The sequence below is a fragment of the Scheffersomyces coipomensis genome (genome assembly GCF_036884675.1).
Source record: "Scheffersomyces coipomensis strain NRRL Y-17651 chromosome Unknown DFJ63scaffold_3, whole genome shotgun sequence".
Classification (NCBI taxonomy): Eukaryota; Fungi; Ascomycota; class Pichiomycetes; order Serinales; family Debaryomycetaceae; genus Scheffersomyces; species Scheffersomyces coipomensis.
In genome coordinates, this window is record NW_027042894.1 from 553,308 (window position 1) to 578,160 (window position 24,853).

The following is a 24,853-nucleotide window of genomic DNA, read 5'->3' on the forward strand; positions in this document are numbered from 1 at the left end:
TTCGATAATAATAGTCTATCATCATCATTTCAAAAAAAGGTCTTTGGTTAAAAGTGGAGAATTTATCTATCTCATAAAATTGCAAGTATATGATCTTGACTTAGAAAAGTTTTGGGTGTCTTAATTTGGCATTTCATTAACTCATATCATTCATTCGCCGTAAAAATAAGTATCATTCATATTTTGGGATAAATTAATTAGTCTATAAATTTGATTATTGGAAATAAAATCTCAAGCTATTGATTATTGAATGGTAAACTCACCATTCATATCGAATCTAATATACTTTGTATTGTCATTGATTTATTGATTGATTTTTTTGGATTTTTATAATTTTTTGAACTTTTTTTTTGGTATTGTTATTGTAGCTTTTAAAATATGTCATTTCTAGTTTAACGTACTCGTTTCACTCATAAAAATATCTATCATGATATACATTAATTAAATATTATCATCACGTATTCATACATTGGTTTGATTTCATTTAATTTAGTTCATTCATTTAGGGCCCCAAATTCCTGAACTACCATCAAATGGACCATTTCCATTTCCACCATTATTACCACCTCCATTATTATTCCCTCCAGTAGAACTAGTTGGTCCTAATTTTAATCCACTAAATTTACCACTAATCATTGGATCACTGAAATCATCTAATCCACCACCAGTAGAATTGGTTTGTTGTAATGATGTAAAACTACCAGCTAATTGACTATGTTGGCCAAATGGTTGGAATCGGGAATTAATATCATTAGATGCAGATGGTGTACCTGGTTGTGATGGTGGTAATTGTTGAGATGGTAAGGTGATAGGTTGATTAAGATGCTGTTGTTGTTGTTGGTGATGATGTTGTTGATGGTGGTGTTGTGGAGTTGGTGAATTTGTAACGGAAGCAGATGATCCTAATTGAGTCGATTGTTGTTGTTGTGGTTGATTGGAATAAAGATTATTGGCACTTAATGGTGGTGTAGCTCTAACATCAACATATGATCTATTATTGGAAGATCTTAATAAAGCAGCAGCACTAGATGAGATCATAGTTGGTGTAACGACCGGTGGTGCAATTGGATTACCACCAGATAATCCACCAGTACTTCCTGATGGATTACCTCCTCCAGTAGTTTGTTGGTATAATCCAAATTGGGAATAACTTCTAGTTGGTTGATTTGATTGCTGTTGCTGCTGCTGTTGTTGTTGTTGTTGGCTTTGGTTTTGATTCTGGTTTTGGCCGCCGGATGGTTGGTTTTGATATTGAGGGAAATGTTGTTGAATTGGAGTAGAATTTTGTTGTCTTAATCTTGGTAATGGTATAGCAGATTGAGATTGAGATCTTAATAATTCAGGATGCATTGGAATTTGACCATTATTATTATTGTTATTGTTATTATTACCAAGACCTGGGATTGAATTACCTAACCCTAATACACCACCACTTAATTGACCCAATTGATTTAAATTCATCATGGAAGATGAATGAGATGGACCAGTATGTAATTGTTGTTGTTGTTGAGGAGATGTGAAAAGATTTGATTGAGGAGGAATATAACCTGGTTTTCTTCTAATTATAATAATACCATTATCAAATAATTCTAATAAACTTAAGAAATTACATAAAATGGATAAAATCTTCCGTTGTTGAAGATTTAAACTTGATGGTGATATAGCTAATTCAAATACTGATTTTACAATATCATCACGATATAAAATCAATTGAGTATAAATATCCAAAGTTTCAGGATCATTAAAGTTTAATTCCAATGGCGGAGTAGGTAAGAAATTACCGGTATTAGATGGTAAATTTATAAATAAGCGTTCTGTAGTATTTGAATTTGATAATATACCATTACCACCTCCTCCACTACCACCACCAATTCCACCACCATTAATACTACTTAAATTCTTAGTAGCAGCTGTAGTTGAAGCAGCTGAGATTAATGAAGCTAAAGAAGCATTTGAAGTTGAACGATGTTGTTCTTCTAATTGACCTCTCTTTTCTCTTTTTTCTCTTTCAATTCTTTCACGTTCTTGTACCGGTAACATTTTCTTATATTCAACTCTTAATTTTCTACCACCAATTTCTCTACCATTTAATTGATTTACAACTAAGGAGGTTTCATCAGTTGAAGTAAAATTTGCAAATGCTAAACCACGGAATACGCCATTATCAAAATGATAATTAAATGCATAAGGAATTGGTAAATTTAATTTAGTCATAACATCTAATAATTGTTCCTTTTTGATGGCAAAAGGGATATTTTTAATTACAATAGCTGTTGGAATAACGTCATCATCATCTTCATCATCGGCATCAATATCTCCATCTTCAGTTCCTCTTTTAATAGTGATGTTTGGAGTTGATTGTAATCCTGAATTAGAATTATTACCTGATGATAAATTAGTTGAATTTCCACTGGTAGCATGAGTAGATGTAGTGTTATTATTATTGTTGGATGATTTTGAAGTATCTAATTGTTGTTGCTGTTGTTGTTGTTCAACCCATGGTGCTACATTGGTAGGATTAGATTGAGTTTGTAACCAAGAATTTTGTAAATTAAGATTATTTCTTGACCCAATAGATAATCTTTGCATTGATAATTGAGGAGTAGTATTTCCATTACTGCCTGGGTTATTATTGCTATTACTTCCACTATTGGCTCCACCATTACCGCTGTTATGACCTGGAGTGGTTCCTCCACCACCGCCACCACCTCCTCCATAAGAAGAAGATGCATAACCTGAAGTGGAAGATAATGAAGATAATGAGGGACGACGATGCATTACAGGATCTAATTGATTAGGAGTGGCTGATAAGTTCCTTAAATCCATGGTATTATGATGATTTGATGAATGCTGATGATAATGAATAAATGAATGTGGCTAAGAAGTAAAACGTTCGTTGAAAAGTTATGATTTCAAAGTCTAATTTAAAGCGATACAACGGTATTTTATAAAGTGGTACTGTATCGGTAAGGATGGGGTCTAAAGGGTTATCTACGTTATGAAGTCGTAGGTATGGTTGTAGTTGTTGATGATGTTGATGGTGTTGATCGAAGTGTGTTGATTGGTTGATGTGGTTGTTTATTGAAGTGTGCTGCCTTTCAATTTTAATTTTTGGTTTGACGAATTTTTTTTTTTCTTTCTTTTTTTGTCTGTCTAATTTTATCTAATTAGTAGTTAATTACTAGTAATTAGATATAGAAGATGTAAATAACTGACCAACAATTGATTTATTGAAGATGTAAGTGAGAAGATGAATGTAGTGATATGTCCACCATCAATATATCTTATCCCAATAGAAACACTATAATCAGTGTAATGGTTATACCTAATTACAGTCCATTTAAAGCTGTAAAAAAGAAAGTAACTATAAACAATGTCGCATGGCTGACTTAGTTTTAGAGACATTATAGATACGACATAATTTGTTTGTTGAAAAAAAAAAGTCCACACGTATACTGATTCTCTATTCTGTTCTGTCAATTTTTCAAAACTGTCTAAACTTTCAATTTTACTTCTTGATTAACATTTATTCTTCAACTAATAATAATTATAGAACATCATGGTATGTATTCAGTCATAGGTAGACTGTTCAGTGTAACTGGTATGCTGGGTGATCTTTGTTCATCTTTGCTGGTTGTTCCTATCCCATTTTACGGTTGTTTGTCATTCTTTTGTTGATTGAATCATCAACTTATGACAACACTTTGAAATTCACAACAACTAAGTCAATCAACGTCCAGTTCACACTAAAGTCGTATCATTTGATTCACTTACATTATACTAACCAATTACCCTCTAGTCTTCATCATCAGCTCAAGCTCCAGGTGGTTTAAGAAGTGTCGCCAAAAGAAAGGCAACTGCTGACAAGAAAGCTCAATCATCAAGTGCTACTCCATTATCAACCAGATCAGCTGGTGCTGGTGGTTCCAGTTCAACCATGATGAAATTATTCACTGATGAAGCTCAAGGTTTAAGAGTTGATCCTTTAGTTGTGTTATTCTTAGCTGTTGGTTTTATATTTTCAGTTATTATCTTACATGTATTTGCTAAAATTACTGGTAAATTTACTTAAATTCAATATCATGAAATAATAAATTAATGTTCTACCCTCCCATATACTTTAAAATTATTCAAGTTCTTCATTCAAAATGAAGTTTGCTCATAATTGTGTACATTTAAAATCATCAGTAAACATCTCATCGACTTTCATGCCTTTTTGATTGATCAGGGATCATCACAATCGCCATTGAAGTTTAACCTCCGTCCCACCAACCCTCCATTCGATAATTACTACTACTGCCTTTACTTTTTTTTTTGTTTCATTAATCCATCATGTATATTTATTTACCTTTATACTCATTCTTTTATTTTATATACAATTTTAGTTTTACAAAGTAGTTTTCTTAATCTAAATATATAAAATCCCCACTAGGAGTAGCTTTTATTTATTTTGTGTCTAAATTTTTCTATTTACATGTCCTTTAATAAGGCATTTATAACGGAGATTATTCCGTCTTTATGTACATAATGCTTGACGTCATTTTGACCCTCATCATATTCAACTTTCCATTGATACTCATCCTTATGAGATTCGTATAACTTCTTCCATGCTAACTCACCATCTGGATCATATCTCTTACCTCTGATTTCAATCTCAACAATAGGGTAATTCTTACCTAAGATGATAATTAATGGTATACCTAATAAATTCGATTGATTGATTTTCTTCCCCAATCCAATTTTAGCTCGATTATCAACTTTATAATCGACATTCTCATCATTCAACTTTTCAAATAATCCATTATAGGGATCAGTAGAACCATTGACAGAGATAATAGTCACATTCCAAGGAGCGATGATGGCAGGCCATATTAATCCATTTGAATCACGATTGATTTCAGCAATAGATGCTACGATACGGCTTATACCAATTCCATAACATCCCATGATTAAATTCTGACGATCAGGAAGATCAGGAGTTTCAATGGTACAATCAAGGGATTTACTATATTTATCACCCAAGTAAAAAGTATGACCAATTTCAATCGCTTTAGATGAGGATAATTTACCTTCTTCACATTTACCACAAATCTCATCAGCTTGAGCTTCAACAATCGGTATATCTGTGAAAGTAGTAATGGCAGATCTATTAATGAATGATAAGGGAAAATCAGGGAAATTTGATCTTGAAGTTAATCTTGAATCCATGATTCTAATGATTTTCTTATTCATTAAACTATCTTCATTTTGTTCATTAGTTTCAAATTGAGATAATATCTCCTTTTGAGTCAACTTTGATGAAACATCAATATCATCAATTTCTACTTTAATAAAATTAGGTTGTAAAACTCTATCACTAGGATAATATGCACATACTAAAGTAGATCCATCTTTCGTAATGAAATATCTCACAGATACATCTTTAACATCCTTCTCTTCATTAGGGAATGATAATGTCTTTTCAATATTCGATATGGAATGACAATGATCGCATTCAAATAATAAATCTTCACCAGATTGATGTAAATAATGCCATTCATGACTCAATGACCCACCAATATCACCACTATCAGCTTCAGCTTTCACATAAGGTAATTTCAAATCATTAAAGATATTAATATATGCCCCAAATACATTCTGATAAGTATTCATGGCCTCTTTCTCATTTATATCGAATGAATAACCATCTTTCATTAAGAACTCTTTTGTTCTTAATAATCCACTTCGAGGTCTTTTCTCATTACGATATTTATTATTAATCTGATAATATAAAATAGGTAAGTTTTTATAACTTTTGATATTTTGTTTGACATAATTGGTGATTTCTTCTTCGGCAGTAGGACTTAAGAGAAATGGTTCATCTTTCAATTGGAAAATCTCTTGATTATTATTCAATCGATTAGTTTGTTCCCATAATGATTTATGAGATAATAATGATAATTGTAACTCTTCAAAATTAACCTCATTCATTCTAGAACGAATGATGGCATTGATCTTATTTATAATTGTAAGCCCTATCGGCAACCAGTTGATCAAACCGGAATGAGGATGACTTATAAGATTCAATTTAGTTAATAATTCATGAGTTGGGATAGTTGGAATAACAGATGGTGATGATTTTGATTGTGAAAAATTAAGGGAATCAATGTTGGTGGCATATAATTTAGGTACGGTTTTTATATGAAGCAATCGTCTTGAAATCATGATGAGAAAGATACTTGACTGTATGGATTTGGACAACCTTGTTCCTCTATATTATACAGATCAATCTTCTGTTGATGCTAGCACCGTTTGATTGATTGTAAAATGGTCAAATTGTTCGAGTTTTTTTTTCTGATTTGATGTATCGCACTCAAGTTCATTTGATACTTATTTTTTTGCAGTCTATAAATATCATCTACAATCAATACAGAATATAACTAAATAAAGCACTTTAAATAGACAAATAAATACTAAAGCAATATACTTTCAGGAGTAAGTGATTGTAAAAATGTTGATGACATGGGTATTTAAAAAAACAAACTAACAAAGTTTATATAAAAAGAGGTGCAAACAACATCATCATCATCATCATCATTCATCACCTATTTGAAAAACTTACTGATTTTATCACTATACTCTTGATAAACATCATCACCATAAGCTTTTAAATGATTAACAGAACTTAATAAGTCTTGTTTTGCCTTGATTAATCTTGGATCATTGACATTTGGAGCAGATGATGCGATTAGATCATCTAAATCACGTTTAGCTTGGTCATATTGTTTGATAGCATTATCCTTTTCTTGACTAAAACGTTTACTGAACTTATCCTTCTGTTCATTGACGGATTGATTAAGTTCATCAGATTTGGCGGATCCCCAATTTAACCATGAATTTGTGGTCTTTTCCAATTCACTTTTAGTTTTCTCTAAATCAGTTTCAGCTTTGGATCCAAACCAATTTCCAAACCAATTAGTATTTGGTTCTTTGATTTCAACTCTTCTTGATACAGTGGAATAATCAGTAGTTGGAGTTGGAGCGGCAGATTCACCAATATGATTAATCAAATCAATATAGTGATCAACGGTCTTGACTAAGTAACTCTTATCATCTTCAATATCCTTTATGGCAGTATTAATTGATGACCTAATCTCTTGTGGTTTAGTTTGAAGATCTTGGTATAATTTTGAATCTTTAACTTGTTGAACCACACTATCAGTGGAAGATTTTAAATTTGATTCTAATTTTTTCGATTGTTCATTGATTTGTTGGGTTATAGAGTTCAAAGGTTTTTCAATATGTTGTTGATATTGATTTGGAACAGTTTCCTTTTCGAATTTTTTTAAATCTGCTTGAGCATGTTTTTCAAATTGTTTAATATCTTCACGTTGTTGTCTTGGTATAATAGGTTGAACGTTTTGATCATACCAATATGCTCCACCAAGTATAGCAGCTGCACCTAAGAAATATCTAGTTGAAGACATGATAACTTATAATATATATATTTAAATCTACTGAAGAAGAAGAAGAAGAATATAAAACTAAAACTAAAGTTAATAATTTAAAATTGTCAACATTAAATCAATTAAAGTTCGTGGTGGTGGAGGGGATAGGTATATAGTTTTTAAGGGTATCACTCATTTAAATGTTGCTGTGGTACTTGCCTAATTTGGATTTATTCTGTAGAGAAGTTCAATTTTCCCCACGAGTCAATTTCAGACTTTTTCATATTCTAGAATCAATTGATTGCTATGAGTTTCACTTAACTAGTTAATTGACGAGTTAGATCTATATTATATGGTTAATTTTGCTATCAATTTTGTAATAGCTGGATATATGTATGAATAACATAATTGCTTACAGTATAAGCATATATAAATTAAACTTGAAAAACCGATCATGTGATCAATTTGTCACAGTTAATTAGGGTGATATGGAATTTATGAGGTATTGCCATCTTGAACTGTCTTGACTGAATGAAAGTTGATATTGAGCTGATAGTAAATATAAAGCCAACGAAAGACTATAACAAATATTAATATGAAGAAAATTATTGCATGCTCTATCTTCATTTGCTTCTGTCTTATTTCTTCCTTACGGGCAGTTTGAAATGATATAATATTATGATTTATTTCTTTAAGAGATTTGTTAATTTCTCCTAATGCTATTAAAATCAATTGACTATCTTGAGAATGATTGTATGGTAATTCGTCATCTACACTAGGTGGAGAAATTGAACCTGAATCATCTTTGCTTACTGATTCATTGATTGGAATGATTTCTTTTTCTTGTACAGGTACATTGTGTGTGGTTCATCTCCATCACTGAGTGATATATTAGCATCTGTCATTGTTAGTTGATACTTAATGAGATATCACCTTTACAAAATTATGTTTACTGATAGTATGAATTGATTGTGGCTAATAATTATCTCACGACTATTTTTTTATCTTTTGTGAGATCTTATTTTCCTCTGATTTCTATGAGATACACATTCTACGTAATTCAAGCTTTGGTATACCAAACTCTTCAAGATCATAATACATCGCTTAAGTTGATTGTTTTAGTCAACTTCAACTTTCTTAATCTATTATTAGCGATGTCGTTATTATAGAAATTTTTTTAATCGGCTGTCTTTAGTACAGATTTTGCTTGGTTTAAGCTAAGTTTATAAACACGTAATATACGAAATGGATGGCTAATTAATTAAGTTAAATCTAGGACATGTGACTTATAACGTCGTTGTTCTTCAAAATATAAATGTAAGCTCCATCCAACTTAAGGTTTCGTGGCGAATAAATTTTTTATACGATAACAGCATACCACTAGCGATATGTAGGTGTACTTTAAACGAAACTACTAGATTCGGATAATTCAAGGACAAATTAGGATCAATTTGAGAAATGGCTTGTTAGAAGAAGTCAAAATTTTTATCAAGAGATTGATGAGTTCCGTTTAAATGCATAGAATGTTTTGCTGTCAAGGGATGAATGAATCATAATCATAGTCATATTCGAACATAAAAAAATTTTTCATCCAATTTTAAAGTTGTTGCAATCGTAGCGATTAGCATTTTATTGTTTCATTTTGTATGTAAATACCCTGTTGTTGTTGTTGTCATGTTAATTGTTGATAGTTGTTTCTTTTTTAATGATTGATTATATTTAGCAACTTGACAAATACGATACAGGAATGGTCCCCCATGTATTACAGTCTATGTCATCGTTGCTAAATATAAACCATTCCTACCCATATCAGTCAAACCAGATTTAAACATGATTCAGAATAACGATTTACTATAAAACTATCATTGAAAACGTTTAATAACATATGTTGTAAAATGATTACATCAACTGATTGATGATGACATGAGATCATTTACCTGTGCTTATATACACTACCATCATCGGAATTTAATTTCCAGCCTCTTTTCGTTTCTTTTAAAGTGATGCGCTCACTTTTATTATGAGACATTCCGATTTTATCCCTGTTGCTCCTGTATACAATGCCCTCTTTTTTACGTAAAATCATAAGCCGCGCCTTGTTACAGTTTAGGGTGAGTGAGGGTATCATGATTTTGAATCTTACGACTCATCGATTTGCAATTTTATTACTTTTTTAAGATCTATCACCATCAAATTATTATTTATTTTGTTTCAAAGTCTTGGTATCGATATGTAGTTGAAAATGATATAAATAGATTTGAATTTCCCTTCTATTCGTAAATATAATTCTTTTGTTCTCTTTCTATATCATCAATTATTCATAGTAACATCTACTATACACTACTACTACTACTACTTTACAATGCTTTACCAACAAATACTTAACTCCACTGGTTCCAAAATATTGTTGTCAATTGGAGCTTATTCTGCTGCCACTTTAAGTGTCGCAAGAATAGTCGAAAGAAAGAACATTGGTTACGTCTTTAGACAATTAGGTGAAAAATAGTCAATTTAATCTAATTTACTATCATTTCCCTTTACTTCAACAAATAACTTTTTATCTTCATTTTATTACTTATTCAATATCTTTACTGTTCCCGAAGGAACTAACTGGTTAGTTTGGTGGTTAATTATTACACACGGTCTCATTATACACAAATATGGTTTACATCCCTTTTTTATATACACATCCTCGCTATTAATGGGCTTTTTGCTAGATTGCAATAAATTGCCATTTATATTTTTTTATTACAAACACAACAGTAATAATATTAACTACTATGCTAATAACTTTTATTAATATCTAAATACTTTTTATAGTATATGGACTTTCTAAATATAATATATAAATCACACAATTTTAGTGTGTCTAATATCTTTTAAATTCATTTTTATTTTATTGTAATTTATCGTATGGACTCTTTTATTTATTTTTTATGAAATTTGTTTTAACCCTTGTCCTGGAACACGTCTCCAATACCTTCTAACATCTCCATATAATAATTCTCTACTTAATTTCCAAACTTGTAAGAGAATATCCTTTCTAGGTAAGAATTCCGGAAACACCACTTTAATTAAATTATCATTACTATTAGTAGTACTAATACCGCCAGTACTACCAAATTCAACTTTAGTATTGCTGTTGTTTTGTTGCTTTTGGTTGGTCTTGGTTAAGATGCATAAATAAAATATAACCTGACCATAATTATAAAATCCTTCATGGATGACTAAATCAATAATATTATTAACAGGAATGAAACAATCAAACTTATTATTATTGAATAACCATTTCCAATTCCGTTTACTATTCAATTGAATTCCAATCCCTTTCATAATAATCAAAGAATCTTCACATTCTTGGCGTAATAATAAAATCATCAATGAAATGACAAATAATCCCGTATATCCAAGTATATCACGATTAGAGTCCATGATCTGAACCATATCATATGTCTCGGCATATCCAATCTCCCATAATCGTGATTGGTGTTGAAATAAATAACTTATAAATATCCCCAATAAGACCAATATAAGGTGGATTCGATAAGTAACAATCTTACTACGACGTTTATTTCGAATGGTGAACTTAAGTAAATTCAAAGACTCAACTTTGATAGTCTTATCCAAATCTATCTTCGGTGTAATCTCTAATTCGTAATCTTTAAATGTCATACTTTTATCAGTTGGCTTTTTAAAATTTATATAGTTGTTTCTAATTGTTTTAATCATGTGTGTGTAAGTGTAAGTGTAAGTATGTCTGTATGGTTCTAATTACATATAGATCATTTTGAAAATGCTAATGGACGGTCGTATGGAATGATGATTTATATTGGAAAAGAAGATTAGTTAGTATAATTAAACAAGATAACTATTTATGTAAATCAGTATATCTGATTTGAAAAATTATTTTAGTTTATGACTCTCTGTTAGTCACAGACAACGAAGTCAAAAAGCAGAAAGAAAAGAAAAAAAATGTTACACGTGACATTTCGTATTTCCGTTTTTTTGGCAGTTTAAGGTTGCATTTATTTTTATGCTTAGTGAAAGCTACTACAACAACCTAATTGAAGAATATCGATTGGATTAAAGTTTGGTCAGCTAATGGGTATAGATCGGAAGTAAGACATACGTTGGAAACTTTGAATTTCCTTGAAGGGGAGTCACAACTCTTATTTGCATTCTATGAGATCTTTGGATTGGTGAAACTGTCTTTTTCGTAAATTGCATATGCTGGATTTGAATAACTCTAAATGAGTATTGATGTTATAGATGTATAGAAACATTATAAAGCATAGGAATCCAACGTATGTATACTTCTTTTAAAAAGTAATGATTTAAAGTTAAGTCAAATATCGTACAAAAATTGTTGCAAAATTTTAAATAAAAGTCTTGCGAAAATGTTAAATTTAAAAATGTTAATATTCATATAAAAGTCTACCGAAAAGTAAATATAACTATATGACTATAACTCTATATCTTCTCTTTGTTTCTTAACATCGTCAATCGATCCCACAATCATTTCATTCTTTCTCAATTCCTTTAATTTCTCTGCTCTAGTCATAGTCTTTGCCCCTGTTCTAATTTCAATTTCTCTTCTTCTACTAGCTTCTGCATCTTCTTGCATGGCTCTTTCTCTTTCTTCACTTATCGTAGCTAAATCTTGTTCATGTTGTAATCTAACTTGTTTCAATTCATCATTATATTGTTCTAATGTCTTGATTTCTTTATTAATGTTCATACAATATGTATCGAAATCACCCGGCAATTTCCTACGTAATGCCATTTCAATAATCTCAGGATATTTCTTCTCTTCTAAATTAAATTTCAGTTTGATTTGTTTACGTGATCTATGAGGGAATAATTGACTTATTAAGGAAAAATCCGTTCCAAACGTACTTAAAGCTTCATAAAATTGTTGAACTTCATAACCTGTCCATTTATCAGTATGCCTTCTCTTAGAATATGTGGAAGATGTGATTGGATTCTCAAATGGATTAGATTCTTCACGAATCAAATTACTATGAGATGTTTGTAAATGTCTATCAATTAAAGTCGAATTCTGATCAAAAGTAATTTGATCCCCTTGCATTTTTAACATAAGACTTTGAGTTGCACCACTACCACCAGTTTCATCATCCAAGTCCAATAAATTACTATTTTTGCGATTTTCTCTATCATTTGCACCTTCTTCAGTTTCACCTGATGCTTGTTCAATTGAAATTCGATTATTACGAGCAACTTCTCTAGCACGTCTTCTATCTTCTTTACGTTGTCTTATCTTCTCTTCAGCTTGGTTCACTAATTCAAAATTTGAACTTGTTTTCCCAATTGGTAAAAATGGTTTACACAAATCAGCCATCGTCATCTCACTAACATCAAAATCAATAGCAGCAAATAATTCAGCATCTGAATTTTTAACCTTAGTTAATGGTAACTGTTTAACACTATTAATACTGGTGATTAAATCTTCAGGAGCAGTAGTTAATGATTCGGCTTCTGGAAGTATTTCAGAAATCTCTTCAGGACTTAATTTAACTCCAGGTCTTAAAAACTTCCTTAGTCTTTTAGTAGTTGGATCCACTCCAACAATGTATTTTGATTCAATGTCCTTCTTGTCAGCAACAACACTTGGTTCTTTTGACATTGGTTCTGCAACTTCTTCTATCTTACTTGCCGTGATAGCTTCTCTATTTGTAGATTCTGTAGCTCCTGGCACAACAATAGATAATGATTTTGCTTCTCTAGGAATAGTAATAGTAGTAGCACTAGCTAGTGATAATGAAGGTTTCTTTAAAGTTGCTGAACCACGATTAACAACCAGGGATCTTCTTCTCTTAACTGGCTTGACGATTGGAATACCGATCTTAGCAGGTAATTGAGCAGCACTTGCACCACCTTCAGATTCTGCCACACTAGTTCTAATTGAAATTGATCCTGATCTACTTCTGATTGCGGTCGGAGTTATACCAGATAATCTCCTTTGTGGAACCACAGAGTGTTGTCTTTCACGTTCATATGTTGGTAATTTGAATACTTCATCATCCTCTTTTTCCTTATCTTCATCAGTGATTTTCTCAGTCAGGTCTACTTCAAGCATACGACTCGAATCCTTAGGATCTATGATTTCTTCATCATCTTCAGTTGCTTTGTTATTCACTTCACTGCTTGAGCTAGATTTCTCTTTAGGTTTAATTGTGAATGAAAATGATGGTTTTGGTTGTTGTTTTGATGTATCCTCTACTTGTATATTTGGTATTACTACTGTAGATTCTGCAGTTAAAATTGGATCTTCAAATGGTTGAGACGATTTGGCTGGTTCATCTGGTATCTGACTCTGTAATTCTTCCTTGTCTTGCACATTCTCTACCTCAACTTCATCTTGTTCTTGTGGAGTCTGTTCTTTGTTTACTTGTGTAGCAGGAGGTGTTAATGGAGTTGGTGTGGCCGATCCTTGCTTTCTTCTGATCGGCTTACTCTTGAATCTTGGCTTGAACTGAGTAGCCTTCTTAATAATACTACTCATGGTGTAATGTCCTTGTGGTTGTTATAGTTCTTGAATATCTATATAGTTAAGTTAAAATTCATCTCAATTTGTTTTTATTTTTTTATGTCTTTTTTTTTAGGCAGTTCAATTATCTCATCTGCAAAAATACTCTAACCAAAGACCATAGAACTTCTACATTGACAACAACCAACCACAATGGCATCTAAAGTACGTTATGAATGGAAGTCATCCAATCCAGACAATTGGGTATTGAATTTACAATACCTTGATCTGAGAAATGAGTTTGTCTCATCATCAAGTGATGGTTCTTTAAATGTATTTCTGCTTCAAAACCTTACCCCATCACCTATATTCCTGATTAAAAATGCCCATGAATCAAGTATAAATGCCTTGAAGAAGATAGACGATAATACTATAGCGTCCTGTTCTACAGATGGAATCAAGATCTTTGATTTAAGATCACAAGCTCAACAACCAGTACATAGATTATCTAATGAGAAGAGTTCTCCATTTTTATCAATGGATTATTTGAATAAACTATTAGCAGGTGGAACTGAATTAGTTGGAGTTGATGCTGAATTACATATTTGGGATTTAAGAAACCCCAATGAAGTAGTTAAATCTTATATCGATTCCCATCATGATGATATCACCACTATAAAGTTCCATCCAACATTATCACAATATTTAATGTCAGGTAGTACTGATGGTTATGTGAATGTATATGATTTGACTCAACCAGATGAAGATGAAGCATTACATCAAGTTATCAATTACGAATCAGTCCATTCCATCTATTTCACCCAAGAAAGACGTATTTCTATATTATCCCATGTTGAAACTCTTAGCTTTTATGAATTGAATGATACAAATTATGAAGAAAATGTTGAACCACAACCTAATGATTTAGGAGATTTAAGATCAGTGTTAGCTGATTGTGAGTACGTGGTGGATGTGAACCCAAGTCAAGGTTATATCACTTATGGAGCTAACTCCAAACAAAGCTTCAATCTCATGGGATTCAATGCTGCCAATGAGAAATTTGAAACCAACAATATAATTCAATTCCCAAATGCTCATGGTGAAGAAGTTGTTCGTGATGTATTATCCATCCCTAATTCAAATTCAATCCTTACTTGTGGTGAAGATGGTGCTATCAGATTATGGGACTTGCCAATTAGTATATCTGCCCCAACCACTGTTGAAGTTAAGACTGATGATTTATTATTGATTAAAGAAAAACTTTCCAAGAAGGAAAAGAAAGAAAAGAAAGAGAAGAAGAAAGAAAAGAAGGATAAAAAAGAGAAGAAGATTAAAAAAGATAAAAAGAGTAAATCAAAACGTTTCAAACCTTACTAAATTTAAAATACTAGAATTATATATATATTTTTATATACAAAAGTGTAATATATCATAACTTTTTTTTATTATTTATGTTGTTAAATCCAAACCTGATTATAAACGTCTAATGATATCATCAGTAACTTGTTGAGTAGTTGAGTTACCACCTAAATCTGGAGTCTTAATTTGATCTTCACTTAAGTTAGCATCAACAGCTTCGTAAATTTTAGCAGCAGCATCTTTGTAACCCATGAATTCTAACATTAAAGCAGTAGATCTAATAGTAGCAATTGGATTAGAAATACCTTTACCTTCAATATCTGGAGCAGATCCATGACATGGTTCACCAATGGCAAAGTTGTCACCAACATTAGCAGATGGAACAACACCTAAAGAGCCAACTAAAGCAGCAGCACCATCACTTAAAATATCACCATACAAGTTAGGAGCAACGACAACATCAAAGATTTCTGGTTCTCTGAACATACGATAAACCATAGAGTCAACAATTTGTTCTTTGTAATCAATATTGGCAAATTCATCAATATTGGCATCATAAACTTTACGACAAGTTTCTCTGAATAAACCATCAGATTGAGATAACACATTAGATTTATGAGTAACAGTAACTGATGGTTTAGAATGCAATGATTTAGCATTTGGGGAAGCATCTCTAATTTCTTGTCTTGATAAAGCGATTTCATAAGCCATCTTAGAAATTCTAGTGGTAGCAACTTCAGTAATTCTTTTAATGGCTTCAGCAACTAAGAAACCATCTTCAGTCTTATAAGTTCTTTCTTCTTTGATATATAAATCTTCAGTATTTTCACGAACAATAACCATATCAACTGGTCTACCAATACCTTCAACCGATTTAACAGGACGAACATTAGCATATAAACCTAACTTCTTTCTTAAGGCAACAATTGGTGATGAATAACCTTCAACCTTGACGGTTGGAGAAGAAACAGCACCAAATAAAGCACCATCACAAGAATTCTTTAAAACGTCAACAGTTTCTTCTGGTAAGGCAGTACCAGTCTTTTGGAACAATTCATAACCAGCATCTAAATGAACGAATTCGAATTGTAAATCAAATTTGGCAGGTAAGTTTTCCAATACTGCTTTACCGGCTGGAATAACTTCTCTACCAATACCATCACCGGGGATCAAACCGATCTTTAAAGCCTTGAAGACTGGAGAAGTGGTGGAAAAGGCACGACGGAAACTAGCTCTAGCAGATAACATTATCAAACAAGTCAATTGGATAGTTCTAACAAGGAATTGATACTGAAACCAAGAAGATAGTTGTATCAACCTAATTCAAAATGGTGAAAAATTGTCTTTTGTGAAAATCTGACATTTTTGTGCGATCTACGGGGGAGGTCCCCAAAATTTTTCATTATCAACTGATCTGTCTGACGCTTAAAAATTAGAGGTGAGTCATGTCACGTGTGGAAAATGCCGTATCAAATTAGTAGGGTCAATTTTGCATCATTCATATTACTGTCTTGTTATCATTATGAGCTAGGAGGTTAAACAGGATATGACATCACCTGTGAGATACTAATATCAATTTATAAATCAAAATTTATTTTATATATTACTTACGATTGGAACTTTTTATATACAAGATGGAACGAAATGATATAATCTATGTAAAAATACTAATTTTGGAATTAACCCATAACTTCATTAATTAAAACGTTACTGCCTACTACTATTACATTTAGTTTTCTTCATTACCTTTGACTAAACCAACTTTAGCTGGTCTTAAAACTCTGGAGTTTAAAGTATAACCTGGTTGTTGAACATGGAAAACAGTACCTGGTTCTTTATCAGGATGAGGAATTTGGAACGTAGCTTCATGTTGATTTGGATCAAATTGTTCACCCATTGGATCTATCTTTTCAATACCATGTTTACTTAAAGTCTTTTCGAATATATTTCTAGTCATACTAACACCTTCATATAAACTTTTAACATCTTCATTGGCTTTTAAAGTATCTTCTTTAACTGATTCTAAAGCTAAACTGAAATTATCTAATGATTCCAATAAATCCTTTGCAAACTTTTGTAATGCAAAATCTTTAGCCTTTTGAACTTCTTTCTTAGTGGTATCTTGTAAATTACGGAAATCAGCAATAGCTCTGGCATAATGATTCTTCATATTAGCTAAATCTTTATCCTTAGCATCAAGCTTAGCTTTTAAATCTTCAACTGTATCAACTTCATTACCTTCAGTAGCTTCAGTTTCAGCTTGTGGTTCAGCTTCTTTGACAGTTTCTGATGCTTTGGCTGCTTCAGATTCAGTAGCCTTAGCATTTGATTCAGTTGAGGCAAAACGGATCATTTGTTTAGGGAAAACAACTGGAGTTTGTCTCATGACCCTTAAGGTACGAGGAGCTGCGCTACGAATAGCAGCATTTCTCAATAATGGGGTGACTATAGCTCTATGCATTGTGATCGTTATCTATAATGATATTTAATTATATGATGTATTAGATGTAAGTCTATTCTTTGTAAAGGCTGCTTCAATTTTTCAGACAGATTTTTTTTCCAACATATGACCATCATCGGATTACGTAAATTTCTACATTTTCTAAATATAGCGCTACCAATCACATTCAAATGTCTAAAATATATGGCTTATAAAGATATCCTTTATCCATTGGCTACTCTAAATTCTCTAGTCTGTGTTTTCATGACAAATATCATTATAGTGAATAGAATAACAACAAAACCTATACATTTGTCTATGGTAAATAGCGAATATAGATTGTCGTACCAGCCTGTTATTCTCGCAAAACTAGCACCAGCTGCAGACCACATTGCAGCCATATCAAACCCATGCAACGGTTCTTTGAGACCTTATAGTCTCCATTGAGATCGTAACATCCGTCTAAAACATCAAAGGTGCTTGCTACTGATAATGACGCAAAAGGAATACAAGCCAATCATACGCCTTTGTTAAGATAGAAGTGCCAAGCTATCATTATCTATCTAGTTGATCTCTACATTAGCGTTTTATAACTATACTTTATTGTCTATTTAACTATTAATATATGATGTTCATAGCCAAAATTCTATATAATTTGATGACAGATATCCACTATCTGCTTTTTAATTTCCTAACCTGACTTTTGTCATTTGGGAGATATACTCTTCAAAATGATCTTTACCTTCTATATTGAACTTACCATTCAGTGGACGTGTGTTCTCAAAGTCAGGGATCTCCTTCATTTGATAATTCTCGCCAGTAATGATTTGTAGACTGGTTTTCTTCGGCCAATACTAAATTTTTGAATCGTGTGTTTGACGAATCAACTACATACAAACCTTTAGTACCTGGTAAATGCTTATAAGGTAATTCAAAATCAACTGATCCAAATAATGAGTAAATTGCATAATCATAAATATCATAATCATATTCTCCAGATTCGTTAAAGATAACATCAGGCCATCCGAATTGAAATAAGTCTGCTGAATCTGAGGCATCCTTTGCATGAACACCTTTTGCGGCTTTCAGATTCTTGACACATTTAGCACGCAAAACTTCTTCAATTAATGCCTTTTGAATTGCTGATGATACCCAAATAACAATCTTGGATTGAGGATATCCCAATAATCTCATATATTGATAAAGCAATACGCAATATTCGGCCTCTTGCAATTGACTTTCAACTTTGAGTTTTTGATAAGGATATTCGAAACCCGGATTAGTCTGGTATTGCGGTTGGGTTAAATAAGGATTTCTCTTGAAATCCTTTGGCGGGGCAAGAGCAGTAGAAATCTCACCACCATAGAATGTTACGTGTTTTGGCGGCTCAGTGTTGTAAGCCATTATTGTTGGTAAAATATTAAGCTTTCCATTTAACACTTTCACGTAATGAAATGAATGAAAGAACCCAAAAGGATCACTGATTAGTTTGAGATACTGATTATACGATATCATTATATTGAAATTTCTTACCATGAATTGCCATTTCTCCGCTTTCGAGAGATTGTCTGAAGTCACTAATGGTGAAAGTCTTGATATCGTCTCAAAGGTACGGATGATATCTTCATGGTCTTCACGAATCTCCTGAAAATCTGTGACATCATCACGGAATGGATATATTTGTGTTGTGACGTCTGTTTGGTTCACACAATCGTTTAAATACTTTCTCCATGCCTTGTCAATAATATCTTCATAATACGTTAATGATTTCATATTGAACCCATCCATGTCCTCATACTCAATCTTGGCGAGAAGTTTTAGGATCTTTTCCTTCAATGAATCTATAAACGAATCCAAACTAGTATCGTCAGCATATTTCAATATCGATTTACCTGATGGAATTTCATAATTTTTCAAAAATGTTTCTGTTGGGACAATTAATAGAGTTAGATTTCGATCCGATAAAGATTCCAACAACAAAGATTCCATCAATTTTAAATTGAAATAAGAATCTTCTGCATTCCTTAAAAAAGTAAAGTCACCAGCGATACGTGGATAAGAGCTTTTATTTGATTTAAAATGATTGCTAAATTTGGACCTTTTGCGATCATGTTCAACCTCTGGTTCAGACTCATTTTCAGATTCATAATCAAACTTAGGGTCCTTATCATCCTGTGTTGCAATGAACATTTCCTTTCCGTCAGTTGAATCTCTCATGAGAAGGTTTAACTCGTCTATAGCCGGGACAATATCTGGCAAAACTATTAAACAGTTACCACGAACATTTAGATCTTCCAGCCTATAATACTCCTCGTCAGAAAATGGTACGTCTAAAGACATGCTATTTTTCTTAGAGGTTTCGATGGATGCAAGTTTGACCGAATTTAAACCAAATTCATTTAACCGTGATGATGAACTATGAGGATTTGGCTTTACTAATTCTAATAGAAGTATATAATCATTTTTGCTTTCAAAATCTGTTTTTGTTGTAACTTGAAATGATCTCTCGTCGTCCATTTTCAGTTCTTTAATTTCATAGAAATATTTACTTTTCCCTTTTCTATTCCCATTAGAATCAATCTTCAATCTGGTAAGCACCTGAACAATATGTTTCTTTATGTCTTTTCTCAACTTTAATAAGAGATTCATAGCGACTCGATTATAGTAGTCCTTATTAGAAAAAGATTGAATTCCAAATATTGGGTATTCTTCGTCGGAAAGATAATCAAATAGATTATTAGAATCAGCTATATGAGTATCATCGTATAGTTCACGTTCTGTAAAAAAATCAAAGACACGCTCCAGTGTGTCAAGTAAGTTGTAGTCAGGTACAAAAATTAAGCTCATTAAACACCCAACTAGAATTTCCTTCTCAGCATCAGATGAAAAAGCATCTAAATGATCTGTACAGACATATGGTACATTAAGACTCATGTTTTCCAAAATATCCTTTAGTATATCGATGTTCAAGTATTCCATAACTACTTCTCTTAATACATCTTCACTGTATGAACTTCTCACAGATCTTACTGCATGTAGAACTCTAGCCATACTGTTTTTGTGATCATTCCATTCTAATAAAAGTTCCTTAAATATGGTAAGCTGTTCTGAAAAAGTGTACTCCTGGAATAAAAAATATTTCAAAATGTCAAGTGAATTTGATACTTCTTCACTTAATTTAAGTAAATCGTAAACATTCATTTGAATAACAAACTGGATGAAATCTGGTTCATTCTGGCTTAGTCCACTTATAAGAAGTTTAATCAATTCCTCTTGTAAAAGATCAAACGTTGGACCATCAACTACTGCATCTAGTATTAGTCTATTGAAAGAACTTAAAACAATGTAGTACCACAGCTTTTGTAACTTTATTCTTGCGTATTCCTCATCTGTTTGAATACTAGACTTCTGGAAGTATGGTTCATCGTAACTAAAATCATCTTGCAAATTTATATCAGTAAGAGGTCTGATCCACTTCCTGACAGACTGAGCATTAGAATAATGTAAATCCAAAGTCCTTATAAATGTGAATACCAAGGCAATTAGTTGATACTCTGTTGAAGTTGCCAAACTTAATGGAACATTCAATATTCTTTTCATTAATGGCCCTACATCTCCATTTAATAATATATCCAATCTTGTCACCAAGTTAGCTTTCTTCTTCAATTGATGATCAAGGAGAGCACTTGCTAAAAGTAATTCCAAATGGTGAGCTGTGACATCTTCATGAAAGAACTTCCATAACACATTTTCAAAGAATTCAGATTCATTCAATCTTGCTAAAGCATCTACTTGAATCTTACCTTCATGTATGATTAAAGGATGCACGTCGTTAATCAAGCTATTAGAAAATTTCTTTGGAGGTTTAGGACTCCAAGCTTTTGCTAACACTTCAAATTTAGTTATATCACTACCACCTGACATATTGATAGATATGACCTTGATTTCCTTTAATTGATAGGATTGATTGTGATCTGTTACACGTCGTAATACTGCAAATTTTTGAAACAGAAATATTTAATTCTTATAGGGACGTGCAGAAATCAATTTTTTAATTTTTTTTTTCAGAAAAACAAGACAATTTTTTTTTCACTTCCAGATTTAACCAACAGGGACTAGAACATAGTTGAAGAATTAGATATCCTTAAGGAGATACTAACGATGTTTCATTCAGTTAAACGTCTATTTTCCACGTCTGTAGTGGGATTGTATGCTTCTGCAGTTCCGAACGTAAGGGCTGGTAACGCTGCTCGACAAAAAGTACATCCAATACTTGCATCCAAAGTATTTATAAAGTCAGATGCTGGAACTCGTAAAGCAAGAACATTAAGAAGAAAAGAAAAGAGATTAAAGAAACAAATCATAAGAGATGTGAATAATCTTAAGAAATACGAACAAAAGAATTTAAATTTTGCAGTTGATCCAGTACTTGGACATGCTAATGGTTTCATGACTAGAATAAAGAAAGAAGTTCAAAATGCTGATACTCGTCTTGCTGGAGGGTATGATAGAGAAGAATTTGAAAAATTAGTTTATGGTGCTGAAAAATCTGCCTTAGATAAAAGTAAAGGAACTACTGTATTACATGAAGCTGTTAAATTAGCTGAAGAAAGAAAGAAGAGAGCATTATTAACTATTCTTCATTTAAGAAATACTAGTGAATCAGACAAGAGAAAATTAGCCATTAAATTAGCTCGTGAAGAATTCAGAAGAGAAGAAGGTGATACTGGATCACCTGAAGTTCAATCAGCCATCATGACTGTTAAAATTCATTTCGCTATGGAACATGTTAAAAATAATCCAAAAGATCATCAATATACCCAAAAGGTTCGTCATTGTGTGCAACAAAGACAAAGAATCTTGAAGTATTTAAAGAGAGTCAAACCACAATCATATTATCTTACCATTGCCAAATTAGGATTAACTGATGATGTTGTTACTAGAGAATTCAATATGGGTAGACAATATTTTGAAGATTATAAAGTTTGGGGTGATAAGAAATTAATTAAACTTTCTGATAAACAACAAGCTAAGGTTGATAAATTCAGTTCATTACGTAAAAGGGTTCAAGGTTATCATGAATTGGCTAAGAAAAATAGCGAAATCATTAAGAACTTGCAACAAGAGAAGAAACAATTAAAGGCTAAAAAGGTTGCAAAGCAACCTAGTACATAATAAATATTACTTGTATATAAAACACACACACATATTTACCATAGATCATCATTAGTACATAACATTTTTTTAAACTATATTACACTATATCACATTTTTGTAAGTTTTCTACTTTTTGGAATAATTATTGATTAGATTTTCTATACTTTCTCTAGGATTATATTTATTGATGGTTTCAATTTCCTTTTCAAGAGTTGAAATTGAATCATTGATTTCTTGTTTTAAATCTTCACTTTCAGATCCTAACTGTTTTAATTCTTCATAGAATTCTCGATTATCAAGACACAACTGTTTATATATCATACTAAGATTCTCTACCATTGTAGTTGAACCATTACTTAACAATGTTGATTCAATGATTTCCTTGGGAGTATAATTTTCAATCTTAGTTGGTGCTTCAACACCATCTCGTTTCCTTTGTTGAGCTATCAGAATAATCTCATCTAATTCATTCAATTTGTTCTCTATATCTTTTTCCTTGAATATCAAATCAAACTCCTTCAATGAACTTGTACGCCAGAAATTTATCATTTGAGATCTAGCAATCTCTAAAGCTTTCACACCTTCATCAGTACTAGCTATAGTAGGATAACACGTCTTTATTTGGTCTAATGACAACGATTTTTTGATCAGATGCTCCAATGCCTTTCTCGTCACCAACTCAAGACGTTCAAACCTGATCTTAGTCACGTCTGAAGTAGTTTCTGTCATCGGTGTATCTGTATATATTGATATTTTAACAGTTGATGTTTTGACTTTAAATATTTTTGGTGTCGCAAAAAATACCACAGACACAAATTTTAAACAAGAAAATCTCAAAACTGAAGTTGAAGTGTAAATTTATCCTTTGAATAGGTGTAATCGATATCCATCATTTACAAGTCTATATACCAACTATGTCTGATCCACAATACTACCTTGCGGAAGCTGAGAAGCTCCTTAAAACACAACTGGGATTCTTACTGTTCTTATCTGGTAGTTCTTCTTCCATGCGTCAAGAAGAAGCCACTGACTTTATCATTCAAGCTGCCAATCTGTATCGTTTAAAGAAACAGTTTGAGAAAGCTGGTGAACAGTTCGTTAGAGCTGCTGATATACAACATAAGTTAGGCAATCATAATGACTCAGCCAATAACTTGATTGAAGCTTACAAGTGTTATAAAGGTGTTTCACCCACTGATGCTATTGATTCATTAAAGAAGGCAATTCATATCTTTTTAACCCAAAATGGTCAATTCAGAAGAGCAGCTAACTTCACTAATGACTTAGCTGAATTATATGAATCGGTAGGAGATACTCCTAATGCTATTCAAAGTTATGAACAAGCTGGTGATTATTTCACTACTGATAATTCTGAAGCTTTAGCTAATAAGGCATTCCTTAAATGTGCTGATTTATCAGCGTTAAATGGAGATTATAAAAAGGCCATTGAATTATATGATGTGATTATAAAACAACTGGTGGGAAATTCATTAACTCGTTGGAGTTTAAAGGATTACTTCTTTAAAGATGTATTATGTCTTTTATGTTTAGGTGATCCAATTGAAGCTCCTAAAAAAGTTGAAAAGTTTCTTGAAGATGATCCAAGTTTCCAACAAACTAGAGAATATAAATTAATACAGGATATCTTTGAAGCTATTGATAAGGGTGATCTTGAAGGTTTCTCTGATAAAGTGTTTGAATATGATCAATTTAGTAAACTTGATAAATTGAAAACTCAATTATTATTGAAAATTAAAACTTCGGTGGTTGATAAAGATGATGATGAATTATTATAATGAAGTTTACTTTAGGTTTATGATTGCTCTTGTTTATTCTGTTTTGTTCTAGTTTTTTATTTATTTCTTACTCTATAGAGGTTTATTTCACTTACTTCCTTTAGTATGAATATATTAATAGTTTTGAAAAACTATCATTACTGTAGAATGGTTTAAATAACTGATTTGTTTTTTTATATTAAACTAT

General features: G+C 31.9%; 14 protein-coding genes across 14 annotated transcripts; 5 read left to right on the top strand and 9 right to left on the bottom strand. All coding sequences in view use genetic code 12, as the record gives it.

The window, feature by feature from the left end:
• Positions 1-498: 498 nt before the first annotated feature.
• On the bottom strand, positions 499-2,826 carry PIN4 (Pin4p; the record flags this gene model as incomplete). The annotated part of the gene is made up of 1 exon (XM_064908072.1): positions 499-2,826. One exon carries the CDS (start codon positions 2,824-2,826, stop codon positions 499-501), a length of 2,328 nt encoding a protein of 775 aa, XP_064762444.1.
• A 634-nt stretch (positions 2,827-3,460) lies between these two features.
• On the top strand, positions 3,461-4,450 carry DFJ63DRAFT_318288 (Arf family guanine nucleotide exchange factor). The gene is made up of 2 exons (XM_064906923.1): positions 3,461-3,562; positions 3,800-4,450. Exons 1-2 carry the CDS (start codon positions 3,560-3,562, stop codon positions 4,070-4,072), a joined length of 276 nt encoding a protein of 91 aa, XP_064762445.1. The 5' UTR covers positions 3,461-3,559; the 3' UTR covers positions 4,073-4,450.
• A 20-nt stretch (positions 4,451-4,470) lies between these two features.
• On the bottom strand, positions 4,471-6,204 carry PRS (putative proline--tRNA ligase; the record flags this gene model as incomplete). Its single annotated transcript, XM_064908073.1, has 1 exon — positions 4,471-6,204. One exon carries the CDS (start codon positions 6,202-6,204, stop codon positions 4,471-4,473), a length of 1,734 nt encoding a protein of 577 aa, XP_064762446.1.
• Positions 6,205-6,584: 380 nt separating this feature from the next.
• CSP37 (Csp37p) lies at positions 6,585-7,466 on the bottom strand (the record flags this gene model as incomplete). Its single annotated transcript, XM_064905968.1, has 1 exon — positions 6,585-7,466. The coding sequence occupies one exon, from the start codon at positions 7,464-7,466 to the stop codon at positions 6,585-6,587; it is 882 nt and encodes a 293-aa protein (XP_064762447.1).
• A 2,895-nt stretch (positions 7,467-10,361) lies between these two features.
• Positions 10,362-11,099, bottom strand: DFJ63DRAFT_312447 (phosphatidylinositol N-acetylglucosaminyltransferase; the record flags this gene model as incomplete). Its single annotated transcript, XM_064905969.1, has 1 exon — positions 10,362-11,099. The coding sequence occupies one exon, from the start codon at positions 11,097-11,099 to the stop codon at positions 10,362-10,364; it is 738 nt and encodes a 245-aa protein (XP_064762448.1).
• A 790-nt stretch (positions 11,100-11,889) lies between these two features.
• On the bottom strand, positions 11,890-13,950 carry DFJ63DRAFT_334682 (transcription factor TFIIIB subunit; the record flags this gene model as incomplete). The annotated part of the gene is made up of 1 exon (XM_064908074.1): positions 11,890-13,950. The coding sequence occupies one exon, from the start codon at positions 13,948-13,950 to the stop codon at positions 11,890-11,892; it is 2,061 nt and encodes a 686-aa protein (XP_064762449.1).
• A 177-nt stretch (positions 13,951-14,127) lies between these two features.
• DFJ63DRAFT_334683 (uncharacterized protein) lies at positions 14,128-15,291 on the top strand (the record flags this gene model as incomplete). Its single annotated transcript, XM_064908075.1, has 1 exon — positions 14,128-15,291. One exon carries the CDS (start codon positions 14,128-14,130, stop codon positions 15,289-15,291), a length of 1,164 nt encoding a protein of 387 aa, XP_064762450.1.
• On the bottom strand, positions 15,276-16,762 carry LYS12 (homoisocitrate dehydrogenase). Its single transcript, XM_064903198.1, has one exon. It carries the CDS (start codon positions 16,519-16,521, stop codon positions 15,388-15,390), a length of 1,134 nt encoding a protein of 377 aa, XP_064762451.1. The 5' UTR covers positions 16,522-16,762; the 3' UTR covers positions 15,276-15,387.
• On the bottom strand, positions 16,514-18,117 carry MGE1 (Mge1p). The gene has a single exon (XM_064903200.1). The coding sequence runs from the start codon at positions 17,732-17,734 to the stop codon at positions 17,003-17,005; it is 732 nt and encodes a 243-aa protein (XP_064762452.1). The 5' UTR covers positions 17,735-18,117; the 3' UTR covers positions 16,514-17,002.
• Positions 17,840-18,160, top strand: DFJ63DRAFT_312452 (uncharacterized protein; the record flags this gene model as incomplete). Its single annotated transcript, XM_064905970.1, has 1 exon — positions 17,840-18,160. The coding sequence occupies one exon, from the start codon at positions 17,840-17,842 to the stop codon at positions 18,158-18,160; it is 321 nt and encodes a 106-aa protein (XP_064762453.1).
• A 150-nt stretch (positions 18,161-18,310) lies between these two features.
• On the bottom strand, positions 18,311-21,832 carry DFJ63DRAFT_318292 (uncharacterized protein). Its single transcript, XM_064906924.1, has 2 exons — positions 18,605-21,832; positions 18,311-18,567 (listed from the first exon to the last, which is right to left on the bottom strand). The coding sequence occupies exons 1-2, from the start codon at positions 21,635-21,637 to the stop codon at positions 18,397-18,399; spliced, it is 3,204 nt and encodes a 1,067-aa protein (XP_064762454.1). The 5' UTR covers positions 21,638-21,832; the 3' UTR covers positions 18,311-18,396.
• On the top strand, positions 21,833-22,961 carry DFJ63DRAFT_318293 (mitochondrial 37S ribosomal protein uS15m). The gene has a single exon (XM_064906925.1). The coding sequence runs from the start codon at positions 21,875-21,877 to the stop codon at positions 22,886-22,888; it is 1,014 nt and encodes a 337-aa protein (XP_064762455.1). The 5' UTR covers positions 21,833-21,874; the 3' UTR covers positions 22,889-22,961.
• A 35-nt stretch (positions 22,962-22,996) lies between these two features.
• On the bottom strand, positions 22,997-23,599 carry DFJ63DRAFT_312455 (MIND complex subunit; the record flags this gene model as incomplete). Its single annotated transcript, XM_064905971.1, has 1 exon — positions 22,997-23,599. The coding sequence occupies one exon, from the start codon at positions 23,597-23,599 to the stop codon at positions 22,997-22,999; it is 603 nt and encodes a 200-aa protein (XP_064762456.1).
• Positions 23,600-23,784: 185 nt separating this feature from the next.
• DFJ63DRAFT_285721 (uncharacterized protein) lies at positions 23,785-24,666 on the top strand (the record flags this gene model as incomplete). Its single annotated transcript, XM_064904918.1, has 1 exon — positions 23,785-24,666. The coding sequence occupies one exon, from the start codon at positions 23,785-23,787 to the stop codon at positions 24,664-24,666; it is 882 nt and encodes a 293-aa protein (XP_064762457.1).
• Between the last annotated feature and the right edge of the window lie 187 nt (positions 24,667-24,853).